The sequence below is a fragment of the Ornithorhynchus anatinus genome, chromosome 4, assembly GCF_004115215.2.
Source record: "Ornithorhynchus anatinus isolate Pmale09 chromosome 4, mOrnAna1.pri.v4, whole genome shotgun sequence".
Classification (NCBI taxonomy): domain Eukaryota; kingdom Metazoa; phylum Chordata; class Mammalia; order Monotremata; family Ornithorhynchidae; genus Ornithorhynchus; species Ornithorhynchus anatinus.
The window spans coordinates 14,550,650-14,566,073 of record NC_041731.1 but is presented as its reverse complement, the minus strand read 5'-3'; the positions used below and the strand labels follow the sequence as shown (position 1 = coordinate 14,566,073).

Below are 15,424 nucleotides of genomic sequence, written 5' to 3'. Positions count from 1 at the left end.
CCTCATCTGTGAAAATGGGGATTAAGACTGTGAGCCCCTGGTGGGACATGGACTAGGTCCACTCTTGTTTAGCTTGGATCTACCCTAGTGCTTAGAACAGAGCCTGGCACATAGTAAGGGTTTAACAGATAACAGGGGTGGGAAAAAAAGAACCTTGGTGTCTCATCTGGATCAGGGAGGGTCACACCAGGACCAGAATGAAAAAGTTTTCTGCTTCTGGTCAGGGCTGGGAGATGGGGCAGAGGAGAGGGAGGTGGGCGAGTACACCAGAAGACAGAGAGATCAAATCCGGCGGCCTGGTCCTAACAATTAAATCAGGCACTCTACCCTCCTTATAGAGAGGTGCCCACTCTACAAGTACAATGGAGGTGACTGGTCCCAGAGTTTTTGGAGCAAGACATCCCTGTGGGCTCACCCCAAGTTTCTACCATGAGCTAAGCGCTTCCAATCAGGGTTGAAGCGTTCCAAAATGGCAACAACCAAATCTTTGAAACCTCTTAACAATAATAATAGTAATTGAAGTACTTGTTAAGTGCTTCCTGTGTGCCAGGCACTGTATTAAGCGCTGGGGTGGATACAAGCAAATCAGGTTGGACACAGTCCCTGACCTACACGGGGCTCACAGTCTCATTCCCCATTTTTACAGATAAGGTTACTGAGGCACAGAGAAATGAAGTGACTTGTCCAATGTCACCCAGCAGACAAGTGGTGGAGCTGGGATTAGAACCCATGACCTGCTAACTCTCACGCCCGTGCTCTATCCACTACACCATGCTGCATTCCCTTCCCAGGCTTCATCCCCCTAAAATTCCTGCCCACTTTGTGCTCTCTGATTATTTTATTCTCAAAACGAAAATTGTCTCCTCCACCCTCGCAGACAGTCCTGTATATATGTACTTAGAAACAGTATTAACGGATAAGACTTAGAAGCTGCACTCGGTCTGTATTTCCCTGGTAAGTTTATGGAATATTCAGGTTACAGTTTGGAACTATGAAAATCCTAAATTCACTCACTGCTTGGTCCCAAGACCTGTGAAATTTTAATCATCATCTCTGTGCGATCACGTCTTCAAAGCAGAAAATTGATTACGTGAAGTAATTGGTGGAACCGATCCTCCAAAGTTACGATAAAAACACAAAAATGGGGTGTAGTAATCTGGAAAAGGAACTTGCCCAGTTTTGCTTGGTAAATCCAAACTATGCTTCATTCGGATAATGGCTTGGGCAAGAACAAATGTTCAGATAATTGGGGTTCTGTTGTAATAGTTTTTGTGGGTTTCAAGCCAGGGACACAAGATTTGAACTAGAATTGGGGTTGCATCCCTCCCCGTCATTGGGCAGGGATCGTCAGGGAAGCAGCGTGGCTCAGTGGAAAGAGCCCGGGCTTGGGAGTCAGAGGTCACGGGTTCGAATCCAGGCTCCGCCACTTGTCAGCTGTGTGACTGTGGGCAAGTCACTTCACTTCTCTGTGCCTCAGTTCCCTCATCTGCAAAATGGGGATTAAGCCTGTGAGCCTCACGTGGGACAACCTCATTATCTTGTATCTACTCCAGCGCTTAGACCAGTGCTCTGCACATAGTAAGCACTTAACAAATACCAACATTATTATTATTATTGTCTCTATCTGTTGCCGAATTGTACATTCCAAGCTCTTAGTACAGTGCTCTGCACGTAGTATGCGCTCAATAAGCATTAATGAATGAACCTCCTCCTGTAAGCCTTCCCTAACAAAATCAGTCTAAACCCAGCAACCACTGCAAGCACTTATTGTATTTCTAGATACCCACCTTCAACAATTATGCACATATGTGGATTCAATTGCTTACTCTGATTTTTCTTCCTGACATATTTCTTCTAGCCATTTTACAAGATCCTTATTCTTTCTACTGCCCCCACTGAAGGCAATTATTTGGCATATCTGCCTTTGCCTTTGGAGTGTAAGTTCCGGTGGGTAGGGAATAATGTCGTATGCTTTTGCTGGATTTACATGAGAGCCTAATGCAGTACAATGTATTTGGTAGGCATTCCATAAATATCATTATTACTAGTCCTAGTTTACAAGCACGGACCTGGGGCTTCTTGATCTCACTATGCTAATGCATTCAAAGTAGGGTACAATGTAAATGAGTACACCTAGATTTAATGGAAAAAAGCGTCTGCTCACTGTAATCTGAAATCCATAAATGATCGATGCAGAAATCAGTTATGTCGCTTATCACCTTCCACCAACTAGAACCTCCTAAGTAAAAATTTTAAAATTTAACCAAAATTCACAGAGCATTCCCGATTTTACTAGTTAAACTGGACCCATTGTTAACGATAAAAATCACCTTTGAAGTTCCTTTTGTGGAGCAGTAAAGTCCTGATCTTCGCAAACACACATACAATTTCTTCCACGATTTCCTTCCGAGTTCTTTCACATGCAAAAACCCTTGAATTTCAGGACAACTATTGGAGTTTAAAAAATTCTGTGGAAGAAAAAACAATTATCTAAGAAAATCTGAACACATATCAAGATGATAAAGTTGGTGAATTAGTTCAATTAGCAATGCCATTATTTTCTTGATCATTAACAAAATGCATAAGAACAACAACTTTGTACTTTTCTACACGTTATTAAATGTCTCTCAAGCTTCATGTGTATTGCACAAAGAAATCTCTAGTCATCTGTGGCTACCTAATGTGTTGTAAGTAACTAGCTTCAAAATATCTGTCAGCATGCTTTCACCCTATAATTTGTGAAAAATTGCCAAATCGCAAATTTATCCAGAATAATTACATCTTTGAATGTTGCCTCCACCTTGTACTTTCATATAATATTCACATTTGACTACTTGGAAACTAAAGACAACAGGATATGTGAAAACCTAAGGCTGAAGCTCCATGGGGTAAATCGAAGAGCAAAGAAAAAACTTTTCAACAAATCTGGCTATGACTTAATAGACCTGATGATATTTGACTCATTAGCCTGTTGACAATTCGGGGATTTGTTACTAACGCTGTTTATATGGAACTACTTTTAATGAACGCATTTTAACAGTTACCATTTTTCACTAGACTGAAATGCATAGTTTGCCACCAAGAGGAGAAGTCTGGAGCCACAAAAACTCTCCGACTGATAGCATCTTGAACATTTTCACGTTCCCCACATTTGGCCAGTGGTGAGAAAGATCAGTCTCGCCTCTTCTGACCGGTGATCAATCATTTGGTCACCTGGGTCAAGCCTATCAGAGACCTTCCCCGACTAAGCTCTCATTTTCTCTTCTACTCGCTTCTGTGTCAGCCTTGTACTTGGATTTGCATCCTTTATTCACCCCTCCCTCGGCGCCCCCAATGAATCTGTTTATATCATTACCTGTCTCCCCCACCATGACTGCAAGCTCATTGTGGACATTTAACTGTGACTATCAACTATGTTACAGTATACTCTCCTAAGCGCTTAGTACAGTGTTCCGTACACAGTACGCACTCAATAAATATGACTGCTTACAGTATGAACAAAGTGCTATGTGTTGAATTCCATCTCTCTCTTTGCCCATTCTCAAAATGAGATCAAATTGCATGTACTGCTTCTTAGGGAGAGGAAGTTGGACCTCTAGAAAGCCACTGATGTAAGCTGCAAAAAATAAAAGGTTGCCACTAAGGAGTATGTGTTGGAGGGAATTTGTTTTACATGTCTGTCTCTCAACCAACACTAGTACACTAAATTTTTCCAAGTGCTTAGTACAGTGCTCTGCACACAGTAAGCACTCAATAAATACTTCTCATTGACCGATTCGGAGATACTTTTCCTTTAACACGCTACTCTGATCCCATGGCACCACAGAGCAAATTTAATTAAGAACCAAACGAACGAGAACAGTTCCAAAGCCAGGGAGATAAACCGGTAAGGAGGCTTAAGGCAATGATCTGCCGGTAGGTCTGCCTAGAATCCCTGAGCGTCACAGAACCTGAGACTTTTCCATCACCACTAGCTCTGGCCTCCCCACCTAGACCGGGCCGGACCTCAGAAACGGCAGAGACAGGTTTGGGTGCCCGCACTGTGTGCCTATGAGGTGGCTCCCAACAGATGCAATGGCTGTGGAAATGACTCACGGGCCTGAAAGAATCAAATATGTTCAAAAGAGTCACAAAAGTGTAAGAATAACAATAATCCCTTGGGTTGGCATAGTGCTTTCATTTTTCCAAACTGCTTTCTCATCAGTTATTTCATTTTGTTCTCACAACATCCCCGAAAGAAAAGGAGAGGTATTACCTCCATTTTACAGAGGAGGAAACTGAGGCACAGAAATCAGGTGATTTTTTTCGAGGTCAGAAGGGAAGATCGTGTCAGAACTGGGACTAGAACCTATGTCTCCCGACTGTCAAAACCCATGTCTCCGGACTCTCAAAACTGAGACTGGTCCAGTTGACGTGCTGTCTGCAAGGTCTAGGGGAGTCGCTGGACTACGAGTCCCAGAAGCCCTCAGGTATAACTGTACAAAGACCACCGTGTTCCCACTCAGGTTACTGGGGGTCCCGTTTGGTGCAGTTCAAGATAGACGGAGACAGGGAAGGAACTGATCTGTTGATCCCAGGGTTGGATTTTGGCCTGTTGGTGTCGTTTTGACTGCTCCGAGTCGGGCCAGGCCGGCAATAAGGTAGGCAGGAGAGGCGGCCTACTCGAGGTGCAGTGGTCAGTAGGGTGGACATTCAGACCCATCAGTAAGGGCTGTTTTCTCCTACTGCTTTCACTCCTACACCAGATTCTCTCCTCGACAGAGCGGCGATCTGGTTTTCACCCATCATACACCTGCCATACTTTCTAACTTGTTTAAACAGGCTGACACCGACCTAAGCTCCTTGTGGGCAACGAATGTTTCTGTTTATTGTTACACTCTCCCAAGCACTTAGTACAGTGCTTCGTACACAGTAAGCATTCAATAAATACAATTGAATGAATAAATGAATGACTACCAAGGCCTCTAACCGACCCCCTTTGGCCCAGTGTAATGGGCTCTTGGCTGTCCTAATCCCCCTTGACCTGGTCACTGTTGCTGATTTCACTTTCCTGTTATTCTCCCAACTCTCTTCTTACCATTCTGATTGCTCCTTCTCAGTCTCCTTCACCTCCTTTACCATCTTTCATCCCCTCCGAACTCCAGGACACCTCCACTTGCATCGCCCGCCATCTCTTCTTACCATTCTGACTGCTCCTTCTCAGCCTCCTTCATCTCCTTTATGGACTTTCATCCCCTCCGAACTCCAGGACACCTCCACTTGCATCGCCCGCCACCACCTTAAACTCAATATGGCTACAACTAAACGTTTCAAGTTTTAATCCCATTCTTCCCCTAACTTTGCCATAATTCCCTTTGGGCCCTCTCAGTTTTTGTTCCACTTTCCTCATTCAGTATCTCTCTAAATCTGGCCAGCCCTTCTTCTACTCTCTGGTATTATGGCTGCCACTCTGAGTTAAGCCCATCAGCTCCTGGCTGTATTACTGCATTGGCCTCCTAACTGTTCTATTCTACTGTATTCACTCATTCATTCATTCAATAGTATTCATTGAGCGCTTACTATGTGCAGAGCACTGTACTAAGCACTTGGAATGTACAAGTCGGTAACAGATAGAGACAGTCCCTGCCCTCCGATGGGCTTACAGTCTAATCGGAGGAGACAGACAAGAACAATGGCAAAAAATAGAATCAAGGTACTCTCCCAAGCACTTAGTACAGTGCTCTGCACACAGTAAGTGCTCATTTAATACCACTGATTAATTGCTCTGTTTCTAGCCTCTTCCCTCTTTAGAAATGATAAGCTCTTTATAGGCAGGAAATATGTCTGTTTATTGTTGTATTGTACTCTCCCATGCGCTTAGTACAGTGCTCTGCACACAGTAAGCGCTCAGCAAGTACAACTGACTGATAACAGTAATCAGCGTGGCCTAGTGGATAGAGCACAGGCCTGGGAATCACAGGCTTGGGAGTCTGAAGGACTTGGGTTCTAATCCCAGCTCTGCCACTTCTCTGCTGTGTGACCCTGGACAAGTCACTTAACTTCTCCATCAATTACCTCATCTGTTAAATGGGAATTGACTGTGAGTCCTATGTGGGAGAGGAACTGTGTCCAACCTGATTAACCTGTATCTATTCCAGTGTTTATTACAGTGCCTGACACATAGTAAGCACTTAACAAATACCATAAATAATAATAATAGTGATATTTGTTAAGCACTTACTGTATGCCAGGTACCGTATGCACTAATCACTGGGGTAGATACAAGATAATTAGTTCCCACATGGGATTCACAGTGTAAGTACAAGGGAGAACAGATAGTAAAACCCCACTTTGCAGATGCGAGAATTGAGACAGAGAAGTGAAGTGACTTGCCCAAGGTCACTAAGCAGGCAGACGGTGCAGAGGGAATGAGAACCCATCTTTTCACTAGGCCATGCTGTTTCTCTTAGTCTATCCTGCATTCAGCTGCTCAGTCTTTATAATGTTGGTATTTGCTAAGCGCTTACTATGTGCAGAGCACTGTTCTAAGCGCTGGGGTAGACACAGGGGAATCAGGTTGTCCCACGTGGGGCTCACCATCTTAATCCCCATTTTTTACAGATGAGGTAACTGAGGCACAGAGAAGTTAAGTGACTTGCCCACAGTCACACAGCTGACAAGTGGCAGAGCTGGGATTCGAATGAAGACACTATTCACAACGTATCAGTTTCCTCTCCAAAAAAACTCCAGTTGCTACCCATTTCTCAATGCATCATGCAAAGAAACCTCTGAGTACTGAATTTAAGGTTCTCCACCTGATGACTCTTACCTCATCACTCCCTTCTTTCACTATAACTTGGCACGTATTCTTCTCTGTTTTCAAGCAAACCTCCTAACTTTACTTCATTCTTGACTCTTGCCTCCAAGCCACTGTGCAAAAATGGCACTCCCTTGAACCCCAAACCCATTCAGTCACCACCCTCCCTGCTTTCAAACCCTCTTCGAAAGACATCTTTTCCAGGAGGTATTCTCCGACTGACCCACCCCTCCCCGGTCTGGTCATCCCATAACATTTTTCTTTACTCATATAATTGAATATTTGAATATTTAAGCAGACGCATCTACACTCAACTATTATTCTACTATGTAAGTTTACAGTTTGTGTCTACCTGTCTCCCCCATTAGACCACCAATCCCTCGTGGGCAGAGAGCATACTTTCTACTTCTCCTCTGTGTTTCCCCAGGGTCTAGTACTGAGTGCTACAACCCAGTAGGCACGCTAATACGTTCTAATTGCGATAATTTATTAAGTAGCAGCTATGCGCTTGTCCTCTACACTGCTGTGGGCAACAAACGTGACTACCAACTCTGTACTCACCCAAGCATTTAGTACATTGCTCTGCACTTAGAAAGTGCTCAATAAATATGACTGATTGACGTGCTAAGCTCTGTTCTAGGTGCTTAGAAAATACACAAGAGATGCAGTAGACACAATCCTTGCCCTCCAGGAGCCTAAGGCAGAGGGGGAAGCAGCAGGCATAAACTGACAAATACGTGATATAAGAATGAGAAAAGAGACAACACACACAAGCCAATAAAACTACAAAATAATCAGGAGGTACTCACTGGATTGTAAGCTCCTTGAAGGCAAGGATGGTGTCTACCCATTCTGTGGTATTATACTCTTCCAAGTGTTTAGTACAGTGCTCTGCGCATGTACTTAGGTGTTCAATAAATACCACTGCCGTATTGACTGATTGATGGCTATTTTACCATCGAACTATTCTGTCTGCGGGACTTCAGCCTGCCCCATCTGAGACCCAGGAATTCAGAACTGTGATGTGGGGGGTGGGGAAGGGGAAAAAGGAGGGAGTGAGGGGGATTCTACACAATGTCTGGCCAGGTTCAGATACGACCTAGTGGTCCCGAAAAAAAAATTCTAATTCAGAAGCCTCCTTTGGTTTGCTTCAACAAGAAGCTAGACTTGTGAGCTCATTATCGGCAGGGAAGCGCTCAATAAATACTATTGAATGAATATTGTACTCTCCCAAGCGCTTAGTACAGTAAGCACTCAGTAAGCACGATGAATATAATTAACTGACTAACTGAACCTGCCCTAGATGAGTTGTTAGGCAACAGCAGAGATTATTCTTTTCAAACTTCTGTTCCAACTCCCTAGTGTAGTTCAAAATTGCCCCGCATGTGCATTTATTTCTGGTTCCTCTCAACCTCCACATGAGATTCTGCAGGAACATGAATCGGAACACCGCCGTGCAAAGTTTTTTTTCATAATTATACCGTTACAATTCCTCAGAGCTTTCATCATCTCCTAATGAACAGTAGTTCATCAGAAATACGTTTTGCAGTACCTGCAAGAGCTGAGTTTGGGGAATACTACCATTTGATTGCTGACACCATGCGACCATCTGTTCTGGAAAAAAATTCTGGGGAAAAGGGAAAAAAAACATCAGAAACATTTAGACAGATTTTTTTCACTTCTATGCTGTGTGCTCACATTTGTAATAAACATTTCAAATTCCCTACTTATACCAATTATACATGTTTGTACTCACAACGTTTCTGTCTTAACACCTTGAGAAAAATTATATCATATTTACTTACGTAATTGCCCCATTTTGATTTTGAGGAGGAAAAAAAACTATATTTCACACCACTTAAATTAGAAGCAGTAATAGCTACCCACTGGGGCAGAAGAAGGGAGGGAATGAGAGGAGGAGCAACAGAAAGCAGAGAATGGTAAGCTCACTGTGGGTAGGGAACTGTGGGCAGGGAATGTGCCTACTCTGTTATGTCGTATTCTCCCACAGCAGTACATTGCTCTGCACATAGTAAGCGCTCAATAAATATGACTGATTGATAGATGGATGGATAACAATGGATGGATGGATGGATGGATGGATGGATGGATGGATGGATGGATGGATGGATGGATAGATAGATAACAAGATGGATGGATGCCCTCCTGCGAGGGCAGGAGGGAGAGGGAGTTAAATCATGTAGTGCTTATGCTATGGAGGAGGAACTCGAATTAAGATATGCAGTCAAGTTCTCTCTTACCTTCTTTTCCTTCCCCCTCCTCCCCTTATTGCTAGACTTAATTATTCTATGAATCTTATAATAGCCTCTCCATTTTGACGTTACAAAAATTACGCTCTACCACTTGCCTGTTGTGTGACCTTGGCCAAGTCACCTAACTTCTCAGGGCCTCTGTTTCCTCATCTGTAAAATGGAGATTAAATACCTGTTCTTGCTTCTACTGTGATGGTGATCGCTTTGTTTGAGAGGGACTGTGTCTGACCTATTTTATATCTGTCCCAGGGCTGTCTGTTAGGAGCACACAGAAAGCACCTAACAAATACCTATTATTATCATTATAATTATTTGGGGCAATTATACGAGTAAATACAGTGTCTGAGAAGTTATATCTAATGAACGAACACTGGCATATATGAAATTGAAACAAAAAAATCTGAAACTCAGTGATGATGTTTTATTAGAGCATTTCCATTGAAACAAAAAAATCTGAAACTCAGTGATGATGTTTTATTAGAGCATTTCCATCGGAAAAAAATGCTAAATTTGCATCTACCACAAATGCAATCTCTTTCATTAACCTACTTAACCTACTTAACTTAACCCTACTTAAAGCTCACCTCCTCCAAGAGGCCTTCCCAGACTGAGCTCCCCTTTTCCCTCTACTCCCTCTACACCCCCCCCCCCCCAACCTCTCCGCAGCTAAACCCTCTTTTCCCCCCATTTCCCTCTGCTCCTCCCCCTCTCCCTTCCCATCCCCTCAGCACTGTACTCGTCCGCTCAACTGTATATATTTTCACTGCCCTATTTATTTGTTAATGAAATATACATCGCCTTGGTTCTATTTATTTGCTATTGTTTTAATGAGATGTTCATCCCCTCGATTCTATTTACCGCTACTGTTCTTGTCTGTCCGACTCCCCCGATTAGACCGTAAGCCCATCAAAGGGCAGGGACTGTCTCTATCTGTTACCGATTTGTACATTCCAAGTGCTTAGTACAGTGCTCTGCACCTAGTAAGCGCTCAATAAATACTACTGACTGAATGAATTAGCCTGCAAGACTGAATCTTACTTTATTTTAGGAAAGGAAATTGAGAGGTCTTAAAAACCTCACAGATCTGCCACGCAATCTTGTTCTGCACCCATATGCGGGCACACAGCTACCCAGCCCAACCTGCAACTTGGCTCAGAACCCCATGGGTTGGGTCAGGGAATCTGCAGGTACTGCAAGATCTCTAAGGCGGGGTGGCTGCTTTTTTTATGCCATTTGTTAAGCACTTACTATGGGCCGGGCAGCGTTCTGAGCGTTACGGTAGATACAAGGTAATCAGGTTGGACACGGTCCATGTTCCACATGGGGCTCACAGTCTTAATCTCCATTTTACAGATGAGGTGACTGAAGCCCAGAGAGGTTAAATGACTGGCCCAAGGTCACACAGCAGTCACGTAGCAGAGCCAGGATTAGAACCCAGGTCCTTCTAACTCTCAGGCCCACGCTCTACCATTAGGCCATGCTGTACCCACCTAGTCCTTCATCCAGCACAGCCTGCCCATTCTCTGGTCTTCCCCTTGGAGCAGAGTGGTGAGGGCCTGGGCTTAATGAAGCAGGAGGGGGCAGAAGAAAGGACTTCAGGTCGGGACCAGCTGAGCCCAGGCATCTAGGGGCAACGGCTCCTCGCTTCTTCAATGCAGCAGGATTTAACTGCACCTGGCTTGTACCCCCAGGCTAATTCTTGTCATCCAACCCAACATGCGACTCTGCAGCCAGCACCCATGACTCAGTGCCAGGAAGCTTGTGGGTGTGCGACGTTCTACACTCAATCCCTGAATCAGTGGTTCAACTGTCGTCAAAATATTTACTCATTTTTTGAAAGGCATTCGGTCTTTGAATTGATCGTTTTTGGATGGTATCTGTTAAGCGCTTACTACGTGCCAGGCACTGTACTAAGTGCTGGGGTAGATACAAGCTAATCAGGTTGGACACAGTCCATGTCCGACGTAGGGTGCGCAGTCTGAATCCCTATTTTACAGATGAGGCACAGAAAATAATAATGATAATTATAATAATGGTATCTGTTAAGTACTTATTGTGTGCCAGGCACTGTACTAAGAGGTGGGGCGGATACAAGCAAATTGGGTGGGACACAGTCCCTGTCCCCTGTGGAGCTCACAGTCTCAATTCCCATTTTACAGATGAGGTAACTGAGGCATAAAGAAGTGAAGTGACTTGCCCAAAGCCACAGAGCTGACAAGTGGCAGAGCTGGGATTAGACTCCAGGTTCTTCTGACTCCCAGGCCTGTGCTCTATCCACTAGGCCATACTGCTTCTAAATTTTTCACCAAGTTTCACGATCTCTGGCATAAACTAGATTGAAGTTTCCTCCATTAGGCTGTAGGCTCCTTAAAGGCAGAGACTGTATCTACCAACTTTACGGGATTGTGCTCCACCGATTGCTTAGTCCAGTGTTCTACACAGAGTAAACCATAAATATCACTGACTGATAAATGATAATTAACAAATAATTATGGTGTTTATTAAGCACTAAGTATCAAGCACTGTTCTAAGCCCTGGAGTAGGAACAAGTTAATCAGATCAGAGACAGTCCCTGTTCCACATGGGGGTCACAGTCTATAGAGGAGAAAGAACAGGTATCTAAACCCCAATTTACAGTTGAAGAAACTGAGGCACAGAGAAGATAAGTGATTTGCCCAAGTCACACAGCAGGCAAGCGGCAGAGCCAGGATTCGAACTCAGGTCCTCTGACTCCTAGACCCATACTCTTTCCACTAGACTGTAAACTTGCTGTGGGCAGGGAATGTGCCTGTCACACTGCTACACTGTACTTTCCCAAGCACTCAGTACAGTGCTCTGCACACAGTAAGCGCTCAAAAATCTAACTGACTGACTTTTTACGAGGCCACACTGCTTCTCTGTTGAACTCACTAATAAACTAATTATTGGCCTATAACTTCTTGAGATTTCTGCTACCCCTGCTAGGAAGCAGTAAGACAGGGATACTGTTCCATCTGGACCTTTTAGAAAAACTTAAAATTTACAGGAGAAACTAGGGTTTGTGGAAAGTGTCTCCCAAACCCACAGACACACCAAACAGGTTCTCCACATTACTTGGTCAACTGAGTTTTCAATGAACTCAAAACTCTTGGTATAAATTAAGCTTCTGCTGGCTCAGAAAAAGAAAACTGGCTTCCTCAACTTGCATAACATTCATTTTACGACAGTTATAACTGGCATTCGAATAAAATCCCAAACTCTGTTCCGGATAGAAATGTTTCTGGTAACTAGCCATTGGAGCTTTCGAGAATCACTGTTCCCCAACTCAGCTGCCTCATTATGATCTATTACCCACCTACAAACTGGCCAGAGACTTAGAAATTTAGAAAGTGATATCACATTCGAAAAAAGACAGGACTTACCATAGGATTTTTAAAGAACTCATACTTTGCATAATTCTTCCGGAATAAAAATTTACTTTCACTTCCCATCGAGTTTTCCACTTGAACAACCAGTTCGTGATCTTCCAAGCACCTTTCTGTAGAAGAAAAGGTAAGATATATTAGACATCGAGTCTGACAAAACTAATATTTGCCAGAAAATCTCTAAGGCAAAAGGGGACTCCTTTTTGTCATTATATATGGTGACCTAAAATGAGCATGCAATTGTAACTGTGACCCCCTGAAAAAAATGTGGTTTGAAAACTCAGCCTTTTAATTTTTCATCCCTGTTTCATATTTAGGTGACATAAGGTTGCTGGGCCCAGATTTAAGGCCGGGGTTAGGACATGTCACGCTAAAGCTGTGTCCAAAACAAAGCAGCTTAAACCTGTGAAAACAAAAACACTTACTAGAAGACTAAACATGAGGAAATATTTTTAATAAGGATGCAAGAACAAAGTGAAAGACGAGGGAGAGGGAGAATGGAAAAAGAAAGTTTTTACTATAAGAGGTGATAGATCTCTGGGGAGGAGGATGAATCCTAGGCATTAGAACCATTATCCACTGACATTTCATTCGGAAACCTTTCGTTAATGCTAGTTTTAATTTAGACTCCAACAGGATCAAGTAGGTGAATAAAATATGTTTCACTCTAGTAACTCAAACATCTCACTAGAAAAAGCGATTCAAACATCTGAGAGAGGAGATTTATCTCACATAGGTGTGACATTTACTTTCTCACAGGAAGCACAGTTTACCCAATCTATGCCAATTGGGATTTTGCCCCTTGGTAAGGGAGTGCCTATCCTTCACACCATATGACACTCTATGGACACACCCATGTCTCTCAACAATATCCCCGTGACAGGTAGAGTAAACTAGACAAGAATTAGGAAGATCATGGAATTCACTGTCATCAGAATGTGATGATTGCGTGAACGACTTTGCAGTGCTCTGGTATAACCATGTAATGTTCATGAGTAGTTGACCAATGACCAACGATGTTGGCCGAGCAAAACACACTGTACTATACTTCTGAAAATGTGCAATAGCACCACACACCCATTCCCTGTCCACAAGAAGCTTACAATCTAATGAGAGGGACAGGAATGCAAAATTATTTAACAATAGTGAAAGCAGTACAAAAAACAAGGGGAATTTACTGAGGACTGTGTGCAGAGCTCTTTGTTAACCAAACATCTGTATACGTGTCTACGTATACAAAGATGTACAAAGTATAAACTGTTCTCTCTCAGCAAGTTATCAATCAACTGTATTTACTAAGCCCTTACTATGTGCAGAGCACTGTACTAGCGCTTGGGAGAGTACAATGCAGCAGAATTAGCAGACATGTTGATAATGTCTGACACATACTGCTAAAATCTAGAAGCTTCTCAAAGGAAATTTCACCATGAAGGTCAGTGAGGTAGGAGCAAAACTGCTGAAGATTAACCTATTTCGATTTCGATATCCAGTGAGTTGTGAGGAAAGGCTGCTTCAATTTGTTTCTTGAGACGATAAGGATCTCCCTAAGCGTTATATCCCTAACTTCGCTCTTTGTATTTTGATTAATATAACTGAGGAATTTGTTAGGCGCTTACTCTGTGCCAAACTCGGCACTAAGCACTGGAGCAGATACAAGGTAAGTAGGTCAGACTAAGTCCCGGTCCTACATGTGGCACACAGTCTAAGTAGGAGGGTGAATAGATATTGAATCCGCTGTGGCACAGAGAAGTTTAAGTGACTTGCCCTGAGTGACACAGGAGGCAATTGGTGGAGTGAGGATTAGAACACAAATCCTTGGATTCCCAGGCCCTGCTTGTTTTTGTAATTTCCTCTGATTATATGGTATCTGTCCCTGTGCTTAGTACAGTGCTTGGCACACCTTAAATACTTCATTTTCTATGATTATTATTCCTTTTTCTGTCACACTAGTCTTCCGTATGGGAATGGGACCTTCCTAGGGGAAAAAGGATTTGCCTTCATGAATATAATAATTCTCCCAGAGGGCAACAATGGGCTACACCTGGAAAATAAGCACTTTAGAATAACCTGCTCTTTGTTCAGGCCTCCACAGTCAGAGATATATTTGGCCCCCTCTAAATTGATGCAGACAGAAATTCAGGAATTTCATAACTGTTAAGTGTATATAAAGGTTCTTACGAGGACAGTCACCAAGAGAAATATAACAGACTTAAATGAAGTCATAACTGTGATATTCGGTAAGTGCTCACTATGTGTCAAACACTGTACTAAGTGCTGGAGTAGCTACGAGATCATCAGGTCCCACACGGGGCTCAGTCTAAGTAGGATGGAGAACAGGTATTGAATCCCCATTTTGCAGATGAGGGATATGAGGCACAGAGAAGGTAAGTGACTTGCCCAGAGTCATACAGGGCAGACCAGTGGTGCAGGCGAAATTAGAACCCAGGTCCTCTGACTCCCTGGCCCGTGCCCCTTTCACTAGGCCACTCAGCTTCTCATCGAAATGAGAGCAGGTTAAGATCTTTGGGGGGCATTTACTGAGAAATTCTCCATAATGAGGATAAATAAACAGTGAAGTGGGCAGCCTCCTGGTTAGGATGAGCCACACCACAGAATGGCAAGAGTCTTGCATGTTGGATTAATAATTGAAATTAGGGGTTTTTTTTGGCTTTTTAAACTTAAGTCACATGATTTCTGTCCCCATTTTGGGTTTTAGCTTATCTTCTCTTATCCCTGATATTGTTTCTTTTTGGTGCTGTTTCACTCCTTGTTGGTCCCAGTCACTTGCCTGTTGTGGGATCTTGGGCAAGTCGCTGAACTTCTCAATGCCTTGGTTTCCTCATCTGTAAAATGGGCATTTAATAGCTGTTCTCCCTCCTTCCTAAACTGAGAGCTCCATGTGGGACAGGAACTGTGTCTTATCTGATTATCTGGTATTTATCCCAGAACTT

The 15,424-nt window shown here is 43.2% G+C and overlaps 1 protein-coding gene across 2 annotated transcripts in view; it reads right to left on the bottom strand.

The window, feature by feature from the left end:
- Nucleotides 1-15,424, bottom strand: part of GRB10 (growth factor receptor bound protein 10) — a 197,904-nt gene that overhangs the window by 19,851 nt on the left and 162,629 nt on the right. For both annotated transcript variants that reach the window (XM_007661527.3, XM_029062528.2), the window contains 3 exons: nucleotides 12,471-12,586; nucleotides 8,349-8,423; nucleotides 2,331-2,468 (listed from right to left, as the gene is read on the bottom strand). In XM_007661527.3, the coding sequence (XP_007659717.1) occupies nucleotides 2,331-2,468; nucleotides 8,349-8,423; nucleotides 12,471-12,586 (329 nt within the window). The remainder of the gene's footprint in view (nucleotides 1-2,330; nucleotides 2,469-8,348; nucleotides 8,424-12,470; nucleotides 12,587-15,424) is intronic.